This window comes from Convolutriloba macropyga, chromosome 9 (assembly GCF_964194025.1).
Source record: "Convolutriloba macropyga chromosome 9, txConMacr16.3, whole genome shotgun sequence".
Classification (NCBI taxonomy): Eukaryota; Metazoa; Xenacoelomorpha; order Acoela; family Convolutidae; genus Convolutriloba; species Convolutriloba macropyga.
The window spans coordinates 7,430,378-7,457,734 of record NC_134476.1 but is presented as its reverse complement, the minus strand read 5'-3'; the positions used below and the strand labels follow the sequence as shown (position 1 = coordinate 7,457,734).

The 27,357-nt window shown below is 41.2% G+C and overlaps 1 protein-coding gene across 1 annotated transcript; it reads left to right on the top strand.

The window, feature by feature from the left end:
• The first annotated feature begins 4,482 nt into the window (after positions 1-4,482).
• Positions 4,483-25,722, top strand: LOC142346104 (uncharacterized). Its single transcript, XM_075398608.1, has 3 exons — positions 4,483-4,685; positions 6,369-6,527; positions 25,544-25,722. The coding sequence occupies exons 1-3, from the start codon at positions 4,529-4,531 to the stop codon at positions 25,720-25,722; spliced, it is 495 nt and encodes a 164-aa protein (XP_075254723.1). The 5' UTR covers positions 4,483-4,528.
• The last annotated feature ends 1,635 nt before the right edge of the window (positions 25,723-27,357 follow it).

Here is a 27,357-nt window from a genome sequence, read left to right as displayed (position 1 = left end):
AAGCTCTAACCCGGTCTAAGTTTAAAAAACTGTACGTGTATTTTGAATCCAATGTAGAGAAATAGGTAGTGGTTTGCGGCACAGGTCCACTAACTTGTTGAATTATTGATTCGATTGTCGGATCAAAATTTGGCATCCCATGTTGTTTTTGTGGATCGTTTTATTTAATATTTTTGAATCAAGTGCAAATACAATTGACTGATCATTTTTATATTGACTACCTTTGGGGGAAAATTACTTATCAGGAGAATTAGTAAGTTTTACTATGTGTTTTTCATCGATCAATTTTTTTGGGTTCTTTTTTTAATTTGTATTGCAAATGAATTGGTATGCGTCCTCCCTTTTGATTTCGAGGTTGAATTTTTTTATGAAATTTAAATTTTGCTACATGATTTTTTGAACGCCCATTTTGAGATCGGGAAATTGCATGCTATATATTCTTTGAATTCAGAGTATGGAGAAAAGGTAAAAACTTGATTACCTTTTTGTGAGGATGATTGAGTTACTGCGAGTCCTAAGTGGTCAAACAGATCACAACCGATTAGAGGTTTCAGGCCGTCTGCGACGACCGTGAATCTAGCGGATTGTGTCTACCATAAGTTACTCTATACAGGGGTTCGAAATTTTCCTTCAATTTGATCTGGCTCGTTGAAAAAGTTCGAAGTTTTGCTTTAGCAGTTTCGCAAACCCAAAACGCCTGTGAACTGCTGTTGACCACCCGCGTTGCGAGTGATTGGTTTAGAATGCTGCATGCGCTTCTGTAGTCTTCCGAGTAGTGTTTTTGAAAGAACGTCGATTTTGAGCGGCATTTTCACTGGTTTTATTTTTGCAGGGCAATTTTGAATTGTCATCATCATGTTATCGTTGCCACTACTTTAGTCGGATTCATAGAGTTTTGATGACTCTAAGAAATTGATAGAATCTTCAGGGTGTGGTTTTGCATCCACTGTGTTTACTTATATTTTCTTAGGGTGCTGCGGCTTTTGTTCTTTTGTTTGCGACAAACTTCAGCAAAGTGGTTCAACAAACCACAATTATCGCAAGTTGTACCCTTGGTGGTAATTTTATCCCGGTTGTTTGGGAGCCAATTTCAACCGCAATTTGAACAGTAGAGAGGAGGAGGACTTGTTTGTGAATTTTATTGGAAAGTGACAAGTTTGATGATCGAGTGCTGAGTGGGTACTGAATCGCGTTTACGCTAGCCGGGATGAGTGTCTTATTGACTGTTGTTGAATTTGATATTAATTGCGCATTTCAAGTTCGCTGTTTATTGTCAGTTCCTACGCTTGTCCCCGGTTCGACAGTTTGCTTGAGAAGCTCCTTTTGAATCTTCGGATCAAAAAGCTTTGTGATGAATACATATCTTATCAAGGTTTATTCCTTCTTCTCCAAATCTCAGTTATCAGCCAATTCTTTGATTTTCCAGAATACAGCCTTTGTTAGTGTGTAGTTCATTAGATGCGGGTTTTTGCAATTCAGAATTCTACGTCTTTCTACACCAATAATTAAGTAGAGTATTGAAACTGTATTTCGGTCAACGAGTGGCCAAGGTTTGTCCCCACACATGATTCCAATTTCGATCAGTCTTTGGCATTTGTTTTGCCAGTTCATGTCTTTGGGCATTGAGATCATTTCCTTCCCTTTAAGAGTGTGCCGATGATCCGAAGATTGTTTCTTCGTAGATTGGATCCAAGGGAAGTTCAACCATCTCCGGTTTTGGTCTAAGAAGGGTATCCAGATTGATATTTTCCTTCGCGAGTAGTGCCAACTTGTACTGGACTCTCCACTTCTCCCATCTTATAGGTGGGCTAGGTGTCAATTCGTCCCAGAAAGCGTCTATTCCAAGCGATGTTCGTTTTTTTGCTGACTCTGCCGTGTCGTACTCTTCTTATTTGATGTAGTTTGTAGCTTTGCAAGAGGGGGTTATTTTTACGGATTGGATTTCGCGGAGCGAAATTTCAACTTTAATGTAGTACTGAACTTGCGACGCGAGAGCAAGAAAGAAAAAAGCAACTGAATTTGAAATAGTGAAATGAAAAAAATAACTCAAGTACTTATAAAAATGAATGATTATTAATGAACACATGTGCAACAAGGGTAAAATAAAAATCAAAACGTGCTAAAATGAGAAACTAATAGCGCTTGACAACAAAATCACGAAGATACGTATTAAATTAAAACTTCATTTCATCAAACAGTTTTCATTTAAAATTATAAGATTCTCGGAAACTTGTAAGAAAATTATATTTTTGTAGAAATCTTGTAACTGAAGGTTAATCTTGTAAGAATATTGTAAGAAAAAAATAATATTGCAAGATCTTGTAAGAATCTTGTAAAGTTCTTGTAAAATTTAACAACGTCTTGTAAGAATATTGCAAGATATTACAGAGGTTAACTTTTGTTTTCGAATTGGGTTTTTTAATTTTCTGTTTAGGAACTGAGTTTTTTAATTGCTGCAACATTTTCGCATTGAGTTTTAATCAAAAATGGTAGAAGTGATACAAAATTTTGAAGAGTTTTTCGCCATATGATTCACATCTACTAGGAAGAATTTTTTATCATGTATGATCTGACAAGCACTATAGTAGGTCTGCTAATATGATGCATCTCATTACAAGCTATTAGCAAGATTGTTTTAACAGACGAATTTCAGATCGTATGAGATTAAAATAGCTGAATCGATGGGTCATTTTCAATAAATTATCTGCTATAAACAACAGGTGGGCGTTTATTGGCTTTGAGCACATTTTTTTTTAATATTACGTTTGATTCTGGTAACGTGTCCTTTTTAATTGTCGGATAGATACAAAACTTGGAAAAAATGAAGGCAAAACTTATTTGAAAAAAAATATCGTCAATTAAAAATTCTGCGAGCAACTTTTCGGAGTTATAATTTTTTGTTAGACATTTTCAAGAAGACATTTATATTAATCCTGTGAAGATTTGTCCTGTAAATATGTTTTCTTACAACTGAGCGTGGGATCAAGAAAAAAATTGAGAATTTGCCTTAATTTCTTAGTGGTTGCATATTGTAACCGTCCAATGATTTATCTAGTTAATAATTTCAACTTGTCTCACTAATTAACTTTTCTCTTCAACTTAAAAATGGTACGCACCATTATTATCACTACAAGACAAAACAATTTTAAACGCACGTTGAATTTTGGCTAACTAAGCTGCGTAAATTGAATATTATGCGGTTTACTGAAAAAGAAACAACTTGGCATATATTATCTGGTTTGTAATCAACGCCAAAAAATAACTTAAACAATTTTCACCAATTATAAGACAATTTATAAAATGCGTAACTTGAACATATCTCGAACTAATATTATAATTGCGGTCTTATGCATTGCTTTAGCGTATGTTTCCTTGTCTAAATTTTCCAGCAAGTCAGTTGTTGTTTTGAATTCACAATCGACACCGGCATTTGACTCAGACGAAACGACTGGTCTGAAGAAAAGTTATACTTCGCAAGCCTCAAATTTGCGGTCTACTTTAAATGGGGGTGACGAACCTGCTTCGGAAGAATGTGTGAATTTTCTGAACAAAATTAGGGCTCTGTTTAAAATTTTCCCAGAAAAATTTTATTTTACTTAAATTCCTCCGATTGTTACCTCGCTTATGATGATTTCCGATTGTGAAATATTTTTTTCGGAATAGCTGGTGTTGATATGAACAAAATTGACTGAAAATGTAGTTTCGACTTTGTTGGGCTTTTGAAAGTGGGTTCTCGCGCATATCATTAACTTTTATGTTTTTCAGAAGCCTTTTTTAAAGAACCGATCTAATCTTTTTCGCTTAATATTTGCTCCTACGACGCAAAAACGGACGATTTAACCAAAAAGAAAAAGAAATCGAAAAGTTACAACCTCAATTTGTTGTTTTGCTTTTTTCTCTCCGTGCGTGTTGCTAATCAAAAAATTGTCCGCTAGCTCAAAGATAAAAGTTACTACTATCTTGGCGTTAATTAAGAATTTAATGGTTCAACACATTCGTCATTATATACCCAGGGAATTTGGGAAATTTACTGTCTTTTTGACAAAAAATACAGTTTTAGAACCAAAATTTTTGTAGTAATCCACAGGCTCGACTATATTGGACAAAAAAACCAAATATGGTACACTTCTAGCCATTAAAAGATCATAGAAGAAAATGAGGTTGCGGAAAATAGTATGATTTTTTAGTCCTGTTTATGGTAGGCAAGTTTGGTCAACTTGGTTTCATACTAGGATCGTACTGAGAAATCAAGTACGGAAAGTATGAAATCATATATGATCCTTGTATGAAATCAAAGAAATTTCAACCCAGGTCGCGAGGAATCTGCTCCAGCAACTGTCTTTTCAAAAAAAAAAACCCGAGAAATCCTTATAACCAAGAAAAAGCTTTGCTTGTAAAGTTCGGGTAGAAAAACGATCCAAAAATGGCATAACACGTAAATATGATTTCAAATAGTGGGAAAATAAAACAGATCCTAATCAGATCAAACGGGTATTATTATTCCACATGTGGCGGGTACCTGGGTAGCATGGCTGGTGTGATGGGTTTGGGACTCCCGATGTATCTTCAGTTTGGGGTGTACACTGTGCTGGACGCGAGACAGGGGGAGGAGTTAGCCAGTGCGTTTGAGATATATGGAACTTGTTCACAAGATTTGGCAAACTTCTGTGTGATCGCACCACCCGGTTAGTTGTAATCAAAACGGAAAGCAAAACCAAAAAATTTTTCTTCTCATTTTCAGAATTTAAATACAATTGCTTGGTTGAAATATAAATGAACTTCAACGACCACGGAGGGGTTATAGCTCATTTCTGCTAGCGCCCCCAGCCCTATATAGCCTATAATTTAGCACCCCCCTAATCTAAGTTTTCGCGAAATGTGGGAGCGATACTTGCATTTCATTGAAAAAAGGGATCTATTCTGTTTTCCCCCGGTGTTTTTTATGACCCCCAGTTACAAATTATATGTTGTTATATAGCACGTTACTATGTAAGAAAATAGCACGTGCGCTTGGGGGTCACAAAAGATTTATGCTCACTAAGCTGGAGGAGGGGGGATAGAATAGATCCGAAAAAAAGAGTGTCTGGGTAGATGAAAGGCACTTTTAGAATACTTTCTTTAGAAAATTTTAAAAATCTAGCCCTTATTGTAGTCAATAACACCAAAGATGATTTAGTACAAAAGTTTTCATTGATGCTTACGTTATATGCAACAAATTTTGGTTGAAATACCCCAGGTTGAGGTACCATCCGGAAGTGACCTCTGATCAGACCGTTAAAGACCAAAGTATCCTCTGATCAGACTAAAGTGCGCTCGCAACACCGTGTGCAATATAAGTGCGCTCGAAACTGTCTCTGATCAGACCTTGCCAGACGGAAATTAATTCTGAACAGACTGAAATCAGACCATTATCCAGAAAATTGTGCGCTCAAAATCACTTCTGACCAGACTATTGTGCGCTCGAAAATCACTCCTGATCAAACTATAGTAACCTCGAAATCACCTTTGATCATATTCAATTGCGCTCGAAATAAACTGATCAGTGAGTTGTTTTCAATATAAACGCATTTCTTTAATTTTGCTGTTATATATTCATTTCATAAAAATTGATTTTTGCAGTATTAAATTCATCTGAAGAAAAGACAATACTAAAACTATTGATAATGAAAAGAAAAACCAACTGCTGAGAGAAATTTTATTTAGTATACCATTAGTGCAAATTGCGGACTCAGTGGATGAACTTAGACAGCTTTCCATAAAAAAAACGTCGTACTCTACAGTTAATCAAAACTTCTTCCTCAGGGGATCGGCATTTGCTATCAGCTGGACCCCGTTCATTCTGATCAAAGCCATCAGACTCTAGATTTGCCTCTGATCACAATGCTGCTTTTTGTTGCCGCTTGGCAGAGCCAACATCTCTCGGTAAAAAAAAACAAAATATCATAAGAAAAAAATATGCGCTCGAAATGGTCTCTGATCAGACCCAATTGCGCTCAAAATCTTCTCTGATCATACTATTGTGCGCTCGAACCAAACCCCGGACCCTGTAAATTTGGTCTGGGAAAACACCGTGCGCGTTGGACTTGGTCTGATCAGAGGTCACTTCCGGAGGGGACCTCAACCTGGGACCTATAAAACTTTCAAACTATAGCTGTGCTATAGCTTTTAATACATGCATATTGTTCATATATTTTAATGTATAAACTTACTTAGCTTTAGCAGTATGTTTAAACATATGGGGGGGGGGGGCTAGCAGAAAAGATTCAAAGTTATAGTCCCACTGAGCTGTTTGGGGGGACAGAATATATACATAATTTAAATATATTTAGCAACAGTTAGTTGTTAATCTTCTATGCCTTTCAACACAGGTTGTGAGATAGAACCCAGACGCAAATTCGACATAATAGGCAAGACCTCAGATGTCTACAAGAAGGGATTGCGTGCATTTGCCGAGGTTCCTTCGGAGACTACGGCTAAGAAGATTGGAACCAAGAGTTGTCCCACTTATATTCCGCTCACACATGCTAGTAAGTACCTTTTGGAACCATTCCCTAGAATTTTTTAAAAAATCCTGACGCTTATTGGATGACCTGACACTTCACGGTCGACCCATTGCCCGGGTCGAGGATTAGTCAAAAAAATATAAGATTAGCGGTGAATAGCGGTGAAAAAAAAACTTTTTTTCACGGCGAAGCGCCCGCATCTTTTGCAATGAAAGCGGCGAATTTAAGTAAGATTTGCGGTTTTTAGTGGCGAATTTTTTAAGATTTGTGGTTTTTAGCGGTGAAATATATATTTTCACCGCATTCACCGGAATTCTTACGGAAAATAAACTCCCGTACACGGCTTCGAACCTCTCACCTCCTGCATGTCAACAAGTTCTCATTTCACTGCTCCAGCTGTCACTCACTTCAATCATGTTTCTTGTGAATTTAAATCAGGTTCAAAAAACGCTATGAAAAACAAATAAGTTTCGAAATTTTGCATGATTTGCAGTTTTTAGCGGTGAATTTTGTTTTCTCACCGCTTAAGCGGTGAAAAAAACAACTGACCGCTACCAATGGAATGCCGTGAAAATAAACATTTCACTGCGTTTTTAGCGGTGAATTTGTCTTGTTCACTGAACAAGCGTGAAAAAAATTTTTTAACCGCCAAAAATTTTTTTATCACCACATTCATTGCATTGAGCGCAAATGTTACCAATATTATTCAAGACAGGGTCGACCCCGCCTCTTAAAATTGACACAAAGTCTTCTTTTACCAATAATCGGCGGTAGATTTGTTTTTCTTGCCGTTAGAAGGCTTCTAGTTGGGGACTGGATAGTGCCAAAAACTCAATCAAATCTGATAGGTTCATTGGAGAAAAGTGACTTTGTCTGACAATTAAGTATAGACTGTTGTCCCCGTTGCTCTCTCGAAGTTGTATACAAACGATGTGTGATGCACGTTATAATTAACTTCTTTTCCAGGTAAAGAAAGTAATATTTCACAGAAATGAAGCTTTTAAAACAAGCAAGTATATATCGGTTCTCAAAATCGAAGAATTTTAATTGAGGGTTATCCCAGAATATATAATTACGAAGCTGAGAAATAATGAAAGCAATCAAATATTGTCCTCTTATTCAATTCTAGAAAATAGATAACTTACAACAGTTGGAGGAATCCCGATACCAGAAGGTCAGAGCAATTTAACCTAATCAGAAAGGCGGAACTCTTTTGCACTTTTTCCAACAGACTTTATAACTAAGCAAGTTAAACTCATTTGTACACTTCCTCTCTCAAATTATCATTAAACGTTTTAACGAGCCGTTGCTTTTCCAAATCAGAAATATCTCTCTGATCGTTTTTCCTGGTTCTAGGGGTACTCAACTTTATCATTTTTTATCAGCAAAACGTAACGTGTCGTTTCTTTTAGAACATTTTGACCTTACTTATAGGTGCAGCAGTGGATGTAGATGGTCAGTCACGAGATGCAATTTCTATTATGTAAAAATTTGCTTAAGTTGATTGGAGTTGCGTTTTTAACTGGGTTTGAATATTTCGGAATATGGCACATTTCGTGTTTCATGCTGAGCAACATTTATGCAAGTTTATGCAATCTTATATTTACTCTCTCCCAGTTACAGATATGTACCCTTGCTTACCCCTTAGGATGGAGCAATGTTTGGTTTTAAACAAGTTTTAACCCTTTCTTCGTTGCCATAAAAGTATAAGAACAGGTAAACTTAGATCTTTCTGTCACTTTGTCCTTGTTGAATAGTTTTCAGCCTTAATACTTGAGGGAGTACAGATTCAGTGGTTTGATGAAGAGGTCGTCAAACAATGGACGTTTGGTTTTGGAGCATTTAGGGAACCTGAAGCAGCGACTTATCAATATTTCATGCTCCACTAACTCAGTTAAGCAATTAGTGGAAACGCCTATTCTTGTTTGCACACTGAATTATGCAAGCACCAGTAAACTACCAAAAAACCGATTCATAATACCTTAATTCCTACTATATTTTATTCACCAGCTAACCTAGCCACAAGTGGATTTCCATTTATATCAATCTATTCATTAATTTTATCATCGTGTAACAATTCTAAAACATGCCAGTCTTAATTGACAGAGGAAACGCCATTTTAACCAGTTATGCAGTTGGTACAACAAAACAAATCTAATCTTTTTAAATATAAATACTGGACTCATCCTGTTGTGTTCCATAAATTCAAGGATTATCGTTCAAAGACTACATCAAGAACAAGAGCACTTTAAAGCAATTAACCTTAAACTGCTTGTTGAACAACCATAAAATGTTCGAAGAGAGCGCCCATCATTCAGGAAATAATACGTTGCTGTGATTATTGAAACGATCAGATCTTTAATAGGCGCTCTCCTGGCTTTTCGATTCATGCTACTCGCCTTACACCTGATAGCATTTGTAACGAATTGGGCCTAGTTGTTAATGAAAGACCGTTACTAGAAAGAAATTGCTTTAACAATGCCCCTTCATTAGACATTGCGGCTTTTATCCCAAGAACTAGGGATACTATTGATTCCCATTTCAATTGCGTGAGCCCTGCACTTAACATAATTTTGACCGGAAACCCTGACCAAGGATGAAAACTGGAAAATGATGTTTGGTTTTTTGCGGAACGGAAATCCTGACCGCTACTCATTAAAGTTGATGGGTGCTGCCCCTCTTAATAATGGCCTGGATGATCTAAACTTTATTACAACGACAAAATTAAGGAATGCTAGGCCGAGCTATTCGAACTAACAATTATATGTTTTATGACACCGTTGAGTTAGAGCAAACCCACTGGGATTGCTACACTGGAAACATACAGGGCCCAAACAGAGGTCGCTGTTAACTATAGGCTGGCATGAGTAATGGAAAAATAGGTTGTTTTGTTGTTACTCCTGCTAGGATAAAAAATGAGTGTTAAGTTGTTCAATTCTGATTTAAAAAATCAAAGAGTACAAACAAGCACACATATGACAATCGTTTAAATAGAATCAGAGTTAATTTTTACTCAGTATGGGCTCGTTCATTTTGCATTTTCTTCATCCTCCTTAACGCGCTTGCTCGAGCCTTCCGTCTGCGGACAAGTCGCTATCGTAGATTGTCGGTTGTTGCTCTTGTTGTTCATGTTCTTGCTGTTGTTGTTCGTGTTTTTGCTGTTATTGTGTTGCAGTGAGAGGCTTTTTTCCCTTGGTAGATTTGGTCGGACTGGATTTCCTCTTTTTTGTCCTATATATTGGAAAATGATCCACCCGTGGAGTTTTTCCAGCCACCGGAGAGAGTTTTACTGGTACTTTCCCCAAACACGAGCAAGAAATTAACTAATAAAACCTGACCAACAAATTCAGATAAAGCAATTTGGAGCAAGGCCAAAAATGTCACATAACAAAGTTTAATTTTAAAAGTAAAAATTAAGGGCAGTAAGTTAGTGTCTCTTCTTTGTAGGTTCAGTGAGCTAAATTTTAATCTGAATGAATTCGAGGCCTTCCAACTCGAAGTATCTTGAAATTTTTTGCCTTGCCCAAAATCGCACCACAATTTGGTGCGCCTCTTATCAGGTGTTACTCTGTCCTGCAAAACACCAATTTGTGTTTTGCTGGGCATTTTTGTGCTAATTAGGTCTTACATTTGTTAGTCCTAAATATTTGTTTCATTAGCGGTAGTGTAACCGCGCATACTTGTATTTGAGGCCTGTAAAAAATTGCATTTGTTTGTTTTACCCGCAGAAATTGTTGTGCTACAGATAAAAAAGTGTGATTAATAATTGGGGTCTTTCCATTATAGCCCCCCAGCTTAGTGTTCAGATAACCTATAGCCCCCAAACATGGTAATTGTACCAATGGGGGGGGCTATAATTTCATGGGGGGCTATAATGGGAAAGACCCAATAATTGTGTGTACGAATCAAGGAAACCAGGCATAAAACTATTGATCTAAATTCTGCGTCTGTTGGCCGAGGTCTTTTCATACCCACGGTTTTTTCTTAAGGCGACCTCTCAACCCGATTGGGCTTTTCACGGAATTCCGCAGGCATTCCGCTCCAAATTCGCTTATTTGTTATCATTACTGTCCGTTGATAATTAGTTATTGGCACACTTAAGATGCTAGTAAACCTACTCGATTTTAGAAGAGAATTCCGTTTTATGGTCCAAATACATGGGAGACAGCGTTTCAAATTAGTTAATGGATACGCTTTTCTCTTTACCCGCTTTGAGCATTTTTTTTCACCATGTAGGTGAAATGAGAATTTCTCGCACGTGATATTTATGGAAAATAGAGCAATCTGAAAATTGATGCAATTAATAGATAACTAAAAGCCATTTTGTTACGTAAAATCCGATATCCTTAAGCTTTAGAACATGTACATAGCAGCGGACTGTACTGCTTTGTGTTCGTACTGACTAACTAAGACCCATTTGTGATTTTTCGGACCATGTAGAAAAAAAAGAGTTTAATTCAAAACCTATCTAGAAACTGATTGATCTGTGATAGAATTTAATGGAACTAAAAAATATTGATTGAAGCTTGTAGGAAAATGATTCAATCTGCTTGCCAAATCAATTTTGTTAAATTATGTTAAAATTGCTGTAAAAATTAGTGGTAATCTCTATCACCAACATAACCCAGTTTCACTCTGAACACTTGATGTGCACCCTAAACTTAAAGGAAAGATAGCAAAAAATTATAGAAAACATCAACAGTATATTAAAAGGACTGTTACAATAGAATGTGCACTAGTATAAAACGTTGAAATTTTAATTTAACGCCCCTGTATTAAAGTTTTGACAATTTTTGAGGGTAGAACTATTGTCGTGTTTTTTTTTATCAGCCCGTTTTGAAAAAAAAGAACGTGTCGAAAAAGCGTGTCGGTTATTTTAACATAAAAAATTTGCGAATCATAGTGAACTATTTTCGTTCAAGCCTCAATCAATATGTTTATCAACTATTTTAAATCACGAAATAACTTGTAATTACCTGAACATGAACAATGATTAAAAAGCGTTAAATTTCTAAAAACAAAAAATATCAAATTTAGAGAAAGGTTCCCAGTCTATAAGATGTTAACGTTGACATCAGCTTTGGGTGAATTTTTCTTTTTAGTGGTGGCGTAGCAACTGGAACCACTTTTACGGATAACTAGAGTCCTAAGTTCTTCATAAGTTTCAAATAATGCTCAAACGAGAGTTCAATTTTTATAACGTTTTTAAATATTAAAAGAATGTCAGAAAGGACTGTCGCAATTTTTAACAGACAGTAATTTTTCAGAAAGTTGCTTGTATCGCCTCAGAGCGGATAATGAATTGCAAAGCTAGAGTGTAGCTTTATAAAAACTCAATAATCAGACTACCGGAACTTTAATTCATATTAGCAGTCTATATCATAACGTTAAGGCAACTGTATTCAAAACATACAATCTATTTTGTCCAACTATACTCGGCTTACATCAAGGCATAAACGTTATATCGAAATTTTACGGCATCTCTTTCGTAGCATCATCACGGCGAAAAGCATCGTTTACTTACAGGCAAATCTAGCTTGATCTTTTTAGCAGGTATTTGTCTGAGTTCATTTTCGGCTCAGATCGGTCACCAATACGTTTTCGAAACATAAAAATATTAAGCCTAAAAAGAGCGCAATCGATTCAGTATATTAGAAGGCTCAACGAAAATAATGCTAAACGAACTTTTTCGGAGCTTTCTACGTATATTAGAAGAGAATGTGTGTGCATTTAAATGGTTAAGAAATATGACGTACTAGATTGCTCATTTCTCGCTCTATTCAAATAGCGTTGCTCATTCACTCGGTAACATAGAGACTTGGAGACCAGCTATATATTACCCAACCAATATTGGCAGAGTTGCGAATAAAGAAACCGCCTACAATTGTCATCAAAATTGGCAAACAATTTGATTATAATTTAAAAAGAAAAACAAAATTTATTATATTTTTTGGTAATTGAAATCCGCAGTATGTGCTTATTACTATGTATCAGGATAGGGTGTCACTATGAATTAGAATAATGGCAGATTTTACCTTTACAAACCAGGTTAAGAACGGCGGAAGAATTCAATTCTTTCTCCGACATAATTCGTGTCAGATTGGTACTTGACGGGACGTGAATTAGGTCATGGTAATCTCACAGAACTAATAAGAGTCAATAATTGCTCCTGATTTAGTCTGGAAAAATGATCCGAGACGGTTTTTCAATTATTAATTTTTTTCTCATGTACGCGGTAACATCCTCCGGCCCGGAAGAAGGTGTTGGGAGGATTGGAACAAGCTTAACGAGCGGGCGAACGAGCGATCCGGATGACGTGCGTACGACGGCGGAGCGGGCGACTCTGTCGGAGCCGTACTGAAGTTCTTCAATCCGAGCAGTTGGGTACTAACCCCTAGGGTTGCTTTCTTCAACGATCCAAACTAATTCACCGACCTTAAAGTGCTGCTCGGCAGGCGTCTGCCACTTAGATCTACGATTCAGCGCAGGTACATACTCCTTAATCCAACGTGCCCAAATTGCATTGGCGTAGGACTGCGCACGGGCGTACCGTTTACGATGATCGAACTCGTCGAGGCCAACGATAGGCGGAATTCTGGCTGCTTGGTTACCGAGTAGAAAATGATTAGGTGTTAATGCGCCTAAGTCGGACGGATCGGCGCTTGCAGGCGTTAACGGGCATGTATTAAGTGCATGTTCGACTAGACAAAAGGTGGTACTTAAAACTTCATCTGTTGGGCGATGTGTTCCAAGGATTGTGTAAAGTACGCGCTTGAAACTACGCACTAGCCTTTCCCAGATGCCACCTTGGTGTGGCGCACTGGGCGGGTTGAACCTCCACTTAATGCCTTTGTGGGCAAGTTCCACGGCGATGTTGATGGTGTTCCACTTCTTGATATTCTCGCGTAGCTCTTTTTCTGCGCCAACAAAGTTAGTTCCATTGCCTTACCAAATAATGGCCGGTGTACCTCGACGTGAGACGAAACGCTCCAATCCCATTACACATGAACTGGCGTCCATGGACGGAACAATTTCAACATGAACAGCACGAGTAGTTAAGCATGTGAAGAAGAAATCCCAACTCTTCTCGGTTGTGCTACGCACAGTAACGTAAAACGGGCCGAAGTAGTCGACCCCGGTGTTTGTGAAGGGAGGAGACTGGTATGCGAGTCTTTCCACTGGGAGGTCAGCCATGATTGGGAGGTCAGCCATGATTGGGAGGTCAGCCAGCTCGGAACTTTCTGCACTTAAGGCAGTTAGATTTAATGGAACGTAGTGAGGAACGTAATTTGAGGATGGTATAACGTTCTTGTACTTTAGCTCGCAGGTAGTCAATACCTTGATGCTGATGTTTAACGTGGGTGTGCCTAAGGAACAACTTTACAAAGAAATGGCGCGCGTCGAGATCGATAGGGTGTTTTACATCAAAATCAACTTCGACCAACCGTTTGATGCGGCCAGCCGAACGAATTAGACCATTTGGTCCGACGAAGGGTGAAAACGGAGCAATACGGCTACTCAGTTTAACATGTTTGTTTTCCAGGAGATCTTTCCGTTCGGAAGTAAAAGATTCTCCTTGAACGAGATACTGAAGATGACGCTCGGCTTCGTCAAGCTCAGTGGGATCTATGATGCTACCTTCGGCATTACGGTAACATTCGTGTGAGGGTAACAGCCGGAGTATGTATGCTGTTATTCGAAGCAAATTCTGATAAGAACTGTACTTATCAAAGGGAATTAAATGCGGGGGTGGTTCCTTAGTTGACTTGGTTACGGATGCGGCCAGTGATGTATTGGTTTCGTCAGTTTCCTTAGTTACTATACCAAGTTTGATGTTTTTAACTACTTCAATGCTTGGTTCGAACGGGAATTCTTTGGTTCTAAAGAAATCTGGACCCCTCACTCAGCTACTTGATTTCAAAACCTCAGCGGACATACCACGAGTACCGGCATCTGCTGGATTATCGCTTGAGGCAACGTGGTTCCATTCGCCAACGCTAGAGTGTTCTAAAATCTCGCATACACGGTTTGCAACAAATATTGGCTGCTTGCTTGTGGAGTTGAGCCACTGCAAGACAGTAGTGCTGTCAGTCCACATATAAACTTTGTTAACATGCACAGTAAGGGCTCGACAGATATCTTTAAACCGAGCGGCCACTTAAGCAGCTTGCAGCTCTAGCTTTGGAATTGTCATCACCTTCATAGGTGCTACGCGAGCTTTACTCAGGACAATTGCAAGCTCTGTTTTTGGCCCACTAGACGTGAGACGTGTTTACTTGAGCTCGGAGAAATGCAACGGCACTGAAAACTTCTTGTGAACTATCGCCGAACATGTGCAGTTCTAGGTGTTCAAAATTTCCGGAAAAGTAGCTTCTCGATATAGCGATTTCGGCGAGCTTAGGTAGTTCTACACTCCATTCGAGGAAACTTTCTACAGTGTCTTTTGGTAATTCTTCATCCCAGCGCTGCCCGCTGACACGCCAGATGTCCTTTAGTAGCAATAGTGCACCAACAGTAAATGGTGCCACTAGGGCGATGGGATAAAAACAACTTAGACACTAGGCTCAATACCAAGCGTTGTGTTGAAGACTTAGTTACTGTACTGCAGGTACCCCGACTCACCACTAGAGTATCATTGTTATGATCCCATTTCAACCCAAGCACGTGCGAAAAATCCTCCTTAGATGAGGCAATTACGTTTGGTTCGATAGACTGAGTTGACCCATCAATTCGATCGGCCAGATTTGGTAAATTGCTTACAAACATAGTAAGCTTGAACCCACCTAGTTGGAGAAGATGCACCAACTCCTTCGATCTCTTGAGAGCCCACTCAGGTGACTCCACCGAATCCAAGCAATCGTCCATGTAGAAGTTTTCTAGGACGGCTTTGGTTGCCTCCGGGTACTGATTAACATTGTCTCGGGCCGCGCGTTGCAGTGCATAGTTAGCGCATGTGGGCGAGTCTTTAGCCCCGAATATATAGCGCGTGTATTGATACACTACAACATTTGTTGTGGGGTCCTCCCGCCACAAAAAACGCAGTAATGGCTGGTCACAATCAGGGACAACCAGTTGGAGGAACATACCCTCGATATCGGCGGACACGGTGAATTGATGTTGACGGAACCTAAGTAGTACGTGGATTAGGTTTTGGAACAGGTCGGGGCCAGTGAGCAGAGATTTATTCAAAGAAATACCGTGGAACTTTGCTGCACCATTTAATACCCTACGCACTTTCCCCGGTTTGTTCGGATTGATTACGGGATGATGTGGTAGGTACCACTCTCTATCCAACCGCTGCTCGACCTTATGAGCATCAGGGACTGTAATCAAGTAACCTTTTTCCAAGTCTTCACGGATGGTATTAGCATAAGTATTTTTCAATGATGTATCTCTCGAGAGCTGCTTTTCGAGAGACTTGAGCTGTACCAGTGACGAAAAGTAGTTATTCGGGAGCTGGATGTTGTCATCAGCGCATAACATACCGACATCGTATCTTTGGCCATTATGGAAAGTTGTTGTTTCAAGTATTTCCTGCGCGCGAGCATCCGCTGCGGATCGTGGGTCAGCGTGCTTGAACGCGCCGTACGATTCCATATCATACCAAGAATTAACCTGACAAAATAATTCAAAATCTTGTTCAATATTGGCTTTATAACACTTCGAGACTAAACTTGAACTTGACGGGAGTGGGCCACTTAAAACCCAACCTATGGCAAGCGGACAGCGAACGGCGATCACTTTTCGTCGGCTGAAAAATACTCTAACGGTCGGATGGCATCGTAGACATCCTGTCCAAGTATCATCTCAATTTCTCATAGCTAAATCTTACTGGATCCAGAACTGCCAACGAGGGTAAGTTTCTTGCATGGAAATGACGTCAATGATGTCGGAACCTACGTTTAATGTTTCCCTCACGTAGGGACGCACAAGGAATGCTTCGAAGTCTTGATCTTTATGAGGTGTCACAGTCAATTGAACCACCTTTGTGTCTGTGAGTTCTTCCGTGTTTATACCCTTGACGGTCAGTTTTAATGCGGTACCCTGGAAACCGAGTCTAGCTGCGAGACTATCGGACACCCAAGAGTTACTGCAAGCGGTATCGCAAAAAAACCAACGCCGTAGTACTAGTTCCAGAAGAGTTAGTAGGTTTCAGTTCCGTGACCTGAAGGAGGCCCTTGACATCCGTCACGGAAGACAAAGTGGTTGCTTTGCTAGGTTGCTGTTGACCAGTAGATGGCCTACTAATACCTGCGTTCGACTTCGAATTATCGATGTTGTTGTTTGTTGAGGGTTTAGCGGGAAAAACCTTTTCAGCTCCATGAAGTAAGGTGTTATGGGAGCTGTTGCAACCATCTTTCCTACATTTTCGGGGAATTGGGCATTGCCTAAACATGTGTTCATCACGCAAACATGAAAAACAGAGCTTTGCCTCAGCCACGACCTTGGCTCTCTGCGTGGGGGTCGTTTCCTTAAAGACACGGCCCACAACCGGTGGCTGCCTTTGCATACAATGCAACTAGAGATTGATGTTAAAGGAGATCTCTTTTGCGTATTAAGGTTACTCTTGTGTTGCGTATTTGCAGCAAATGCCTTCGAAGCAACTTTTGATCTTGTTACTGAGTTGTTGGTATCGTCAGTCTTTGCTTTAGTTGCGGTATTCTTCATTAAATCGTGCGCTTCGGCCTTCTCTTTTAACCAATCGTTGAATTCCAGAAGAGTAGGCTTCACCCAATGCTTTTTGACCGTGAAAAGTGACCACGACTCCTTCATATTGGGTGGAAGCTTCTGTACGGCGGTGTTGAGAAGCGCAGCAGTCTTTAAATCTGAATCGTATGAGAGCGATTTAAATACCCCGACAAGACTTGAAATGCACCCCGAGTAGTTAATGATATTATCGCTATTGTGCATCTTTAATGGTGGAAAGCTGTTGAGTTTGTCCTAATGGGCACTTATGACCGCCTGTGGTTGGCCAAATTTACGTTCTAAGGTCCTCAGTGCGTCTTTGTACATTGCGCCGCAGTATGCAAACTCATCTATAGCTGTTTTAGCTTTACCAGTTTACTAGGGTCTTAAGGTATGTCAATTTTACATCATCAGTTAAGGACTGAGAGTCAATTGCGCTTTTAAACTGACCATACCATTCGTGCCACTGTAGAGGATCCCCATTGTATTGGGACAACTGCCATTCGGGTAGTGGGTCATTCCTCTTGCTAGATAAGGCGTCAGTGAATGCCTTAATCAAACGTGCGTTTTCAGATGCTGGCGCTGGAGGCGTGGGATGCGTTGGGCCACCCCAGCACAATGGTATCGGAGCAGTATGCCCGTATGTTGGATGTATAACCGGCCTGACGAAAGGTGGCGCGATGTTAGTAGTTGTACTAAAGGGGTTAACAGGGATGCTAGAGTTTGCTGCGTGGTTAATATTAGGATTTTGTAGTGCATTCAAGTGCAAGATGGGATGGCTGATGGTGGGGTTAGCTGTGCTCGGGGGTAGGTTCGATTGGACGTTGTTGAAGACGGTTGCATTATTTTTCGCCTCATTTACGTTTGTGGGGTTATTCTGAGGAAATCTCCACAAATTCAGATCAAGGTTACAGTTCAGTGGAGGTTTCGGTGCGGTAAGACACGGTACCAGGCGGGCTTGAGGCGATTGGATAATGTTTGGTTGTGGAATGCGTGTGACGTGTAGGTAGGTTGTTGCACTCGTTGGAATTGACGACGGCGGCACGGGAGGCTGAGGATTAAATAATTGTTGAGGCGGGCATACAGGAGGTGGGTTCACTTGGTTCACCTTACCACTGCCTGAGGGACTATGTGCCCGCTCAACCCTTTAATCACTGAGTGATTGTGTAGTTGAGCCTGGAGGTATTCACGATACAAAGCTTCTTGCTGAGCAACAGAAATGGAAACTCCTGGCGGTGTGTACTGAGAAAACATTTCAAGATGATTCAAGTTACCGGCAAAATTACTTGTGTCTTCTGGAGGATTAAAAGGGACAGTATCTTGAACAGGAGGGACAGTGGTTGCTGAACCAGGACGAGAAAAAATTAACTCATTTGCAGCAGTCAATGAATTACCTGATGGAAACGAATTTACCCAATCCTGAACAAGTCTCTGACTTTTATCTGATCCCCTATCTTTAAACAAATTTAGTTCACTTGAGTGGTGACTGAACAATGAACGATTATCCATTAAATCGGCCTCATCTAATTTAGCTGCGGCAACACGCTGGCGGTGGTCTTCCTCCAATTCTTGAAGTGCCATCTGCTCCATTTGTATTTCAAGCTCCTTTTTTCTCATGGCAATTTCTTGTTTTTGTTTAGCGAGGCGCATGGCAGCTTGTTCTTGTTTCCCAGCCTCTTCGCGTTTTAATTTTGCCATTAGAAAGTCATGTTTACGCTGGCTAGACATTGATGATGCTGTTCAACGTGAACTTCTCTTAGACTGCACTTGAGGGTTAACGCCCTCGCATACGGTGTCTCGGTGAGCAACTGAGTCAAGTTAGCTTCTAGCCGCAAGCAAGAATTTGTCATTGCTCTTAGTTTCATCATCCAACCATTGCTCAAGGACAGGGTAAATTGAATCTGGGTTCTCCGCCTTAATGGCCAAGTCAAATAGTTCTTCATTTTTCTCCACCAGTTTACTGAAAACATCCTTTAAGTTAGAAACCAAGCGATCAACTTTAGCCCTCCTGTCTTGACGATCTATGGCATCTGTGATGTCCCTATGGATGTTACGTTACTCAGATTCTAGATTAGATTTGCATTAAAGAGTTTTTTCAATTTCTCTTGCTGTTCGGCCATGATATTGAAATGGCTGATTTATCAATATAGAGTAAATTTCAACCAAACACGTGAAATGAGGGTTATACCGAACCCAGATGACGACGACTTGATAATCAAGACGTCGAAGAGCAGAAAAGAAATTACCGAGTAATGAATTACTCGGCGAAAGTGAGTAACAAAGTGGAGAGGGCGTCTAACGTGCTTAAAAGCAACGTGTGGCTAAGCAGGAATACAGGCAACCGGGGAAAGAGGACTGGGTGGACAAAGCACGACGAAACGGGAAACGAAGCGGACGGGGCGGCAAGGACGGGCAAACGGCGCGCAACGCAACAGGGAACTGAACGGAACTGGCGAAACGCGGGTAGGAAACGGGCGACGTAACGGACGGGACGGAAACGCGGAACAAGCGACGCAAGAGGAAACCGGTAACAAGACGGTCGGAACGGAAAAACAAGAAACGGGAAAACGGTACGGACGAGGCGGAAACATCGGGCGGACGACGCGCGACGAAACGGGAAAACGGTACGGACGAGACAAAAACGTCGGGCGGACGCGGCGCGACGAAACGGGAAAACGGTACGGACGAGACGGAAACGTCGGGCTGACGGCGCGCGAGGAAACGGAAAAACGGTACGGACGAGACGAAAACGTCTGGCGGACGCCGCGCGACGAAACGTAAAACGGTACGGACGAGACGGAAACGTCAATCTGACGACGCGCGACGAAACGGGAAAACGGTACGGACGAGACGCAAACGTCGCGCTGACGGCGCGCGACGAAACGGGAAAACGGTACGGACGAGACGAAAACGTCGGGTGGACGCCGCGCGACGAAACGGGAAAACGGTACAGACAAGACGGAAACGTCAGGCTGACGGCGCGCGACGAAACGGGAAAATGGTACGGACGAGGCGGAAACGTCGGGCGGACGGCGCGCGACGAAACGGGAAAACGGTACGGACGAGGCGGAAACGTCGGGCGGACGGCGCGCGACGAAACGGGAAAACGGAATATCACGAGAGGGAGGTAAGCCACAAGCGAGGAGGCGGGAAGTTCAACGCTAGCAGACCACAGAAACAAACTCAACCAAACAAACTAGCCGTAACTCCAGAATAAACTTAAGTCACACCCTAGAAAGAGGGAGAGAAGCTACTGCCAGGTAAACTAGCAGAAGCATTATGGGGCTTTATCTACGGTATCAAAACATCAAAACAATTTACGGCAGCGAAGTAGTATAAACAAATGTCGAAAAGGCCAGGAAATTTACTAGCCGTAACTCCAGAAAAAACTTAAGTCACACCCTAGCAGACCACCAAACCCAGACAACAAAAGTGCATACTACCAAAGTTAATAAAGCTACAACAAAGTGCTAGCAAACAAGTGTGGTGAAAGTCACGAAACAAACCAGCCTTAACTCCAGAATGAACTTAAGTCACACCCTAGCGAGGCACGAGACTAAACAACCAACCAGCATACTAGCAGAAAACAAATTTACTACATCAAAAACTCAACATACTACATCATACAACAGATAAACGGGAAATAGAAAGAAACGCGGTGACACGGAAACAAAGTCACGGAAACGGAAAATGAGACCAGATAAACTGCGGAAAACGGACAGTACTGATTAACTCAAAAAAGGGAGAGCAAAACGTTTAGTAATGCGCTATTGGAAGGGACTATCCACAAACTAACCCGTAACTCGTGAGTAAACTAAGTCACACTGCCAGTCAGCGGGTAGACTCCCACAACAACCCAAGAAACCAAGCGATCAACTTTAACCCTCCTGTCTTGACTATCTATGGCATCTGTGATGTCCTTATGGATGTTACGTTACTCAGATTCTAGATTAGATTTGCATTAAAGAGTTTTTTCAATTTCTCTTGCTGTTCGGCCATGATATTGAAATGGCTGATTTATCAATATAGAGTAAATTTCAACCAAACACGTGAAATGAGGGTTATACCGAACCCAGATGACGACGACTTGATAATCAAGACGTCGAAGAGCAGAAAAGAAATTACCGAGTAATGAATTACTCGGCGAAAGTGAGTAACAAAGTGGAGAGGGCGTCTAACGTGCTTAAAAGCAACGTGTGGCTAAGCAGGAATACAGGCAACCGGGGAAAGAGGACTGGGTGGACAAAGCACGACGAAACGGGAAACGAAGCGGACGGGGCGGCAAGGACGGGCAAACGGCGCGCAACGCAACAGGGAACTGAACGGAACTGGCGAAACGCGGGTAGGAAACGGGCGACGTAACGGACGGGACGGAAACGCGGAACAAGCGACGCAAGAGGAAACCGGTAACAAGACGGTCGGAACGGAAAAACAAGAAACGGGAAAACGGTACGGACGAGGCGGAAACATCGGGCGGACGACTCGCGACGAAACGGGAAAACGGTACGGACGAGACAAAAACGTCGGGCGGACGCGGCGCGACGAAACGGGAAAACGGTGCGGACGAGACGGAAACGTCGTGCTGACGGCGCGCGACGAAAAGGAAAAACGGTACGGACGAGACGAAAACGTCGGGCGGACGCCGCGCGACGAAACGGAAAACGGTACGGACGAGACGGAAACGTCAATCTGACGACGCGCGACGAAACGGGAAAACAGTACGGACGAGATGCAAACGTCGGGCTGACGGCACGCGACGAAACGGGAAAACGGTACGGACGAGACGAAAACGTCGGGCGGACGCCGCGCGACGAAACGGAAAAACGGTACGGACGAGACGGAAACGTCAGGCTGACGGCGCGCGACGAAACGGGAAAATGGTACGGACGAGGCGGAAACGTCGGGCGGACGGCGCGCGACGAAACGGGAAAACGGTACGGACGAGGTGGAAACGTCGGGCGGACGGCGCGCGACGAAACGGGAAAACGGAATATCACGAGAGGGAGGTAAGCCACAAGCGAGGAGGAGGGAAGTTCAACGCTAGCAGACAACAGCAACAAACTCAACCAAACAAACTAGCCGTAACTCCAGAATAAACCTAAGTCACACCCTAGAAAGAGGGAGAGAAGCTACTGCCAGGTAAACTAGCAGAAGCATTATGGGGCTTTATCTACGGTATCAAAACATCAAAACAATTTACGGCAGTGTAGTATAACCAAATGTCGAAAAGGCCAGGAAATTTACTAGAAAGAAACGCGGTGACACGGAAACAAAGTCACGGAAACGGAAAATGAGACCAGATAAACTGCGGAAAACGGACAGTACTGATTAACTCAAAAAGTCAGCGGGTAGACTCCCACAACAACCCAAAATTAAGTAACATTCAGGTTATCGAAGGCCTGAGCAACTTCTGCCTCCTCGAATGCATGACGGGTGCGAAGCGTTTTACGACGGCGCTTGGAGAGTTTTGCTTATAGGTTGTGCTTATGTGCTATCACTGTAGTGAGTTTTTTTCAACTCAAGCGCAGGCTTGTGATGTAACGCTGTGTACTCTTTAGGAAAACTAGGATCTTTCTGTTTACGTCTGGACACAATGTCTTTCACAAAATGGATGGTAACTGGAGTGCTACGCTTGAGTTGATTGTAATTATCAGGAGTTCCCTCTCTGGGGCAATACACTATAGCTTCTATGCTCTCCTGATACTTTTCAAGCACTACAATAAGCTGCGAAGGTGTTAAAGGCTTATTGTTGTTACTGCGATGAAGGGACAGTGAATTGTTCACCACATCATGCCATATAACTAGCCTCTTTTCATCACGGAAGAAATGACTCAACTGGAACTGAGCAGTTTTTCGTACTTTCAACGCGTTAGGATTGACACTCAGACCCGGTAATGCGTAATTTCGATTTTTATGGTGGTCTTTTAACGCTTGAGGCAAAGTTTTTATGACGTGATGCAGTGAGCTAGCAGCTAATATAAAAACCATATAATGTTTTTACAGCATAACTGATGTGGGTTATTTGGAATATTTTAAGTCTAAATATATAAGTTTCTCAGCTCCCTTCTCTAAAAAAGATGATTGTACTTCGCTGAGACTTGTCAAGATAGTAGTACTTGCTTTTCTTTACAATCTGGTGGAAAAAGATTTGTAATATTTTAAGTCTAAGTATATATAAAGGTTTCTCAGCTCTCTTTTCTAAAAACTATTCTTTTTCGCTGAGACTTGTCAAGATAGTACTGCTTGCATTTCTTTACAATCTGGCGGAAAAAGATATGTGAATTTCAGAAGCTTTGCTCTAACTCCGAGCCTCAGGGTTTTTAAACTCAAAAAATTATGAGGGGTAGGTTATCGGCAACCGGGGAAATTATCCAAAAAAATGAGTATGAGTCAAATTAAGAGGGGTTAGCTAGATTTGCCGGTTATTGATCAATTTACGACAATCAGAAATGTTATTTTATTGGATCAGTCTTACAGTTTTGTTTGTGCCGCTAGTTGCAGTAACCATTCTCTTCTAAGTAGCAACAGCGAAGAACTGAACATGTAAACGTGTCATCCAATGTCCAATCTGGGGCATCAAATAAGGTAGGACTGATAGCACTGCAACTGAGGTGTGAACACATCATTATAGTCCAGATGAAGGCACCCTTGCACATTTTATGTCTGAATTTCTGCTATTCGGCATTGTCCTTGTCCAATCTGCGGAGTGTAATTTGTGGATTATTGTAAGAATAAACGAGGAGTAGTGAAAATGTGCTGAGAGAGAACTTCGGCGTAAGGACCTATCTAACGCAATCTATAAAGTAAAGCGAATAATGGGTTAAGTAGTAGTCAAGTTTCTCCAGCTATAACCAATGAAACGTGATGGGGCAAGAAGGAAGCCATTAATGCAATGGGGCATAAAGGATTTGGCATTAATTTAGTAGACTTGCTTTTTGATTATTCACGTATCGGAATCTGACAATGCAGACTGGCAACCCGTTTTAAGTTAATACGAGTTGGGGTTTTCTTTCAAAACGGTGGTTCGAAAGCGGAGCGGTACCGAAAATATAGCGGCACCAGAAATGTAGGTTCGCGGTAACATAAATATTGCGGCACCAAAAATGTAGGTGTATAAAAACTCAATAATCAGACTACCGGAACTTTAATTCATATAAGCAGTCTATATCATAACGTTAAGGCAACTGTATTCAAAACATACAATCTATTTTGTCCAACTATACTCGGCTTACATCAAGGCATAAACGTTATATCGAAACTTTACGGCATCTCTTTCGTAGCATCATCACGGCGAAAAGCATCGTTTACTTACAGGCAAATCTAGCTTGATCTTTTTAGCAGGTATTTGTCTGAGTTGATTTTCGGCTCAGATCGGTCACCAATACGTTTTCGAAACATAAAAATATTAAGTCTAAAAAGAGCGCAATCGATTCAGTATATTAGAAGGCTCAACGAAAATAATGCTAAACGAACTTTTTCGGAGCTTTCTACGTATATTAGAAGAGAATGTGTGTGCATTTAAATGGTTAAGAAATATGACGTACTAGATTGCTCATTTCTCGCTCTATTCAAATAGCGTTGCTCATTCACTCGGTAACATAGAGACTTGGAGACCAGCTATATATTACCCAACCAATATTGGCAGAGTTGCGAATAAAGAAACCGCCTACAATTGTCATCAAAATTGGCAAACAATTTGATTATAATTTAAAAATAAAAACAAAATTTATTATATTTTTTGGTAATTGAAATCCGCAGTATGTGCTTATTACTATGTATCAGGATAGGGTGTCACTATGAATTAGAATAATGGCAGATTTTACCTTTACAAACCAGGTTAGGATCGGCGGAGGAATTCAATTCTTTCTCCGACATTATTCGTGTCAGATTGGTACTTGACGTGACGTGAATTAGGTCATGGTAATCTCACAGATTACCATGACATGGTAATCTCACTAATAAGATTAGGTCATGGTAATCTCACTAATAAGAGTCAATAATTGCTCCTGATTTAGTCTGGAAAAATGATCCGAGACGTTTTTTCAATTATTAATTTTTTTCAGCTGGCGTACTAATTTTCATGATATTTTTGCGATACATCCTCTGCCCTGAAAATCCGAAAGCCTCAAACCCAGGTTGAGGTCCCAGAAGGGAAAGTATCTATGTCCAGACTTTCGTGCGTTTTTTGATGTTTCCAGACTATGTAATTTTGAACGCACGACGCCCCCCTCGTGCGTTCATCTTCGGTCTGGACATGCTTGCTCCCGTCTGGGACCTCAACGTGGGAACCCGCAGGCAATCAAATTTCTGTAAAACTTTAAATTTGTTAATTTATTTTTGGATTTTGATTTTAGTCTACTACGCAGAATATTTGAAACATATGAAGGTGAGAGATGACGTGAACGAAGAGGCCAGTGAAGTTCTGAAACGCGCCAAAGAAAGATCATCTTGTCGGTCCACTAGCAACTCCAATAATCAGAAGGAAACTCTTTTCCCATCCCAGGCTGAGGTCCAGACCCAAATTGAGTTATGATCAGACCCAGTCGAGCGCACACCCGTGTGTTCCCAGACCGAAATTACAGGGTCTTTTCGGAAGTTCGAGCGCACTACGGTCTGGAGCACGGTCTGGAGATGGTCTGATCAAAAGTCATTTTGGTCTGAAAAGTCTGATCATAGGCGGATTCGAGCGCACTTGGGTCTGATCAGAGGCGACTTCGAGCGCAATTGGGTCTGATCATAACCTCTTCGAGCGCACTTTTGTCTGATCAGAGGCAACTTGGAGCGCAATTGGGTCTGATCATAACCTCTTCGAGCGCACTTTTGTCTGATCAGAGGAGACTTCGAGCGCAATTGGGTCTGATCATAACCTCATCGAGCGCACCTGGGTCTGATCAGAAATGCTTTTGAACGCGATTGGGTCTGATCAGGGACCATTTCGAGCGCATTTTTTTTCCATTTTTTTTTGTTTTTTAATGAGAGATGTTGGCTCTGCCAGGAGGCAGCCATAAAGCAGCGTTCTGATCAGAGACTCATCTAAAGTCCGATAGCTCTGATCAGAAAACAGGAGTCCAGCCGATAACAGAGGCCGGTCCCCTTCAGAAGAAACTTTTATCAACTGGAGACCACAACTTTTTTATGGAAAGCTGTCTAAACTCATCCATTGAGTCATAAATATACACTAAAAGGTACACTAAAAAAATTTGTTCTCAACAGTTGGGTTTCGTTTTCTTTAGCAATACTTTTATAATTGATTTTTCCTTAGATGAATTAAATACTGCAAACATCAGTTTTTTTGAACTGAATATATAATAGCAAAATTAGAAGATTTTTTCATAAGTAGAATCTTTCTCTGATCAGACTATTTCGAGCGCACTTGGGTCTGATCAGAGGCAATTTCTAGCGCAATTGCGTCTGATCATAGGCGGATTCGAGCGCAATTGGGTCTGATCATAACCTCTTCGAGCGCACTTGGGTCTGATCAGAGGCGACTTCGAGCGCAAATGGGTCTGATCATAATCTTTTAGAGCGCACTTGGGTCGGATCAGAGGCGACTTCGAGCGCAATTGGGTCTGATCAGAGGCGACTTCGAGCGCACTTGGGTCTAACATTTTAATTCAAATTAATCGCAAATCTTTTATTTTATAGCTAATTTTGCAGTAAAATCTCAACCAACGTGTGTGTAAGTTTTGTGTGTGCGTTTATGGGGTAACCAGTTTGTCTGTGTCTGTTTGTCTGTGTCTGTCTGTCTCTCTCTCTCTCTGTGTGTGTGTTGTGGGTGGGGGTCAAGCGATAGGGTTAGGGTTGAGAAGAAGGCTGATGAGAGGGGAGTTCAACTCGATAGGGGGAGGAGAGTGGACAATTTAAGTGTTGTGGTTAAAGGACGGGAGGGCTGACGATGGCGATTTTGAGTATTTTTGATCAGAGTGGTCAGCTGGGGAGATGGTCTCGACTGAGTCTGATCAGAGGCTACTTGGGTCTGAAATTGGGTCTGATCATAGTCTGATTAAGGTCTGGGCAATGGTCTGAATTTGAGTCTGGACCATGGTCTGGAGATGGTCTGATCAGAACTCCTTCGGTCTGGAAAGTCTGATCAGAACTCATTCAGTCTGGAAAGTCTGATCAGAGATAATTTCGGTCTGGAAAGTCTGATCAGAGATAATTTCGGTCT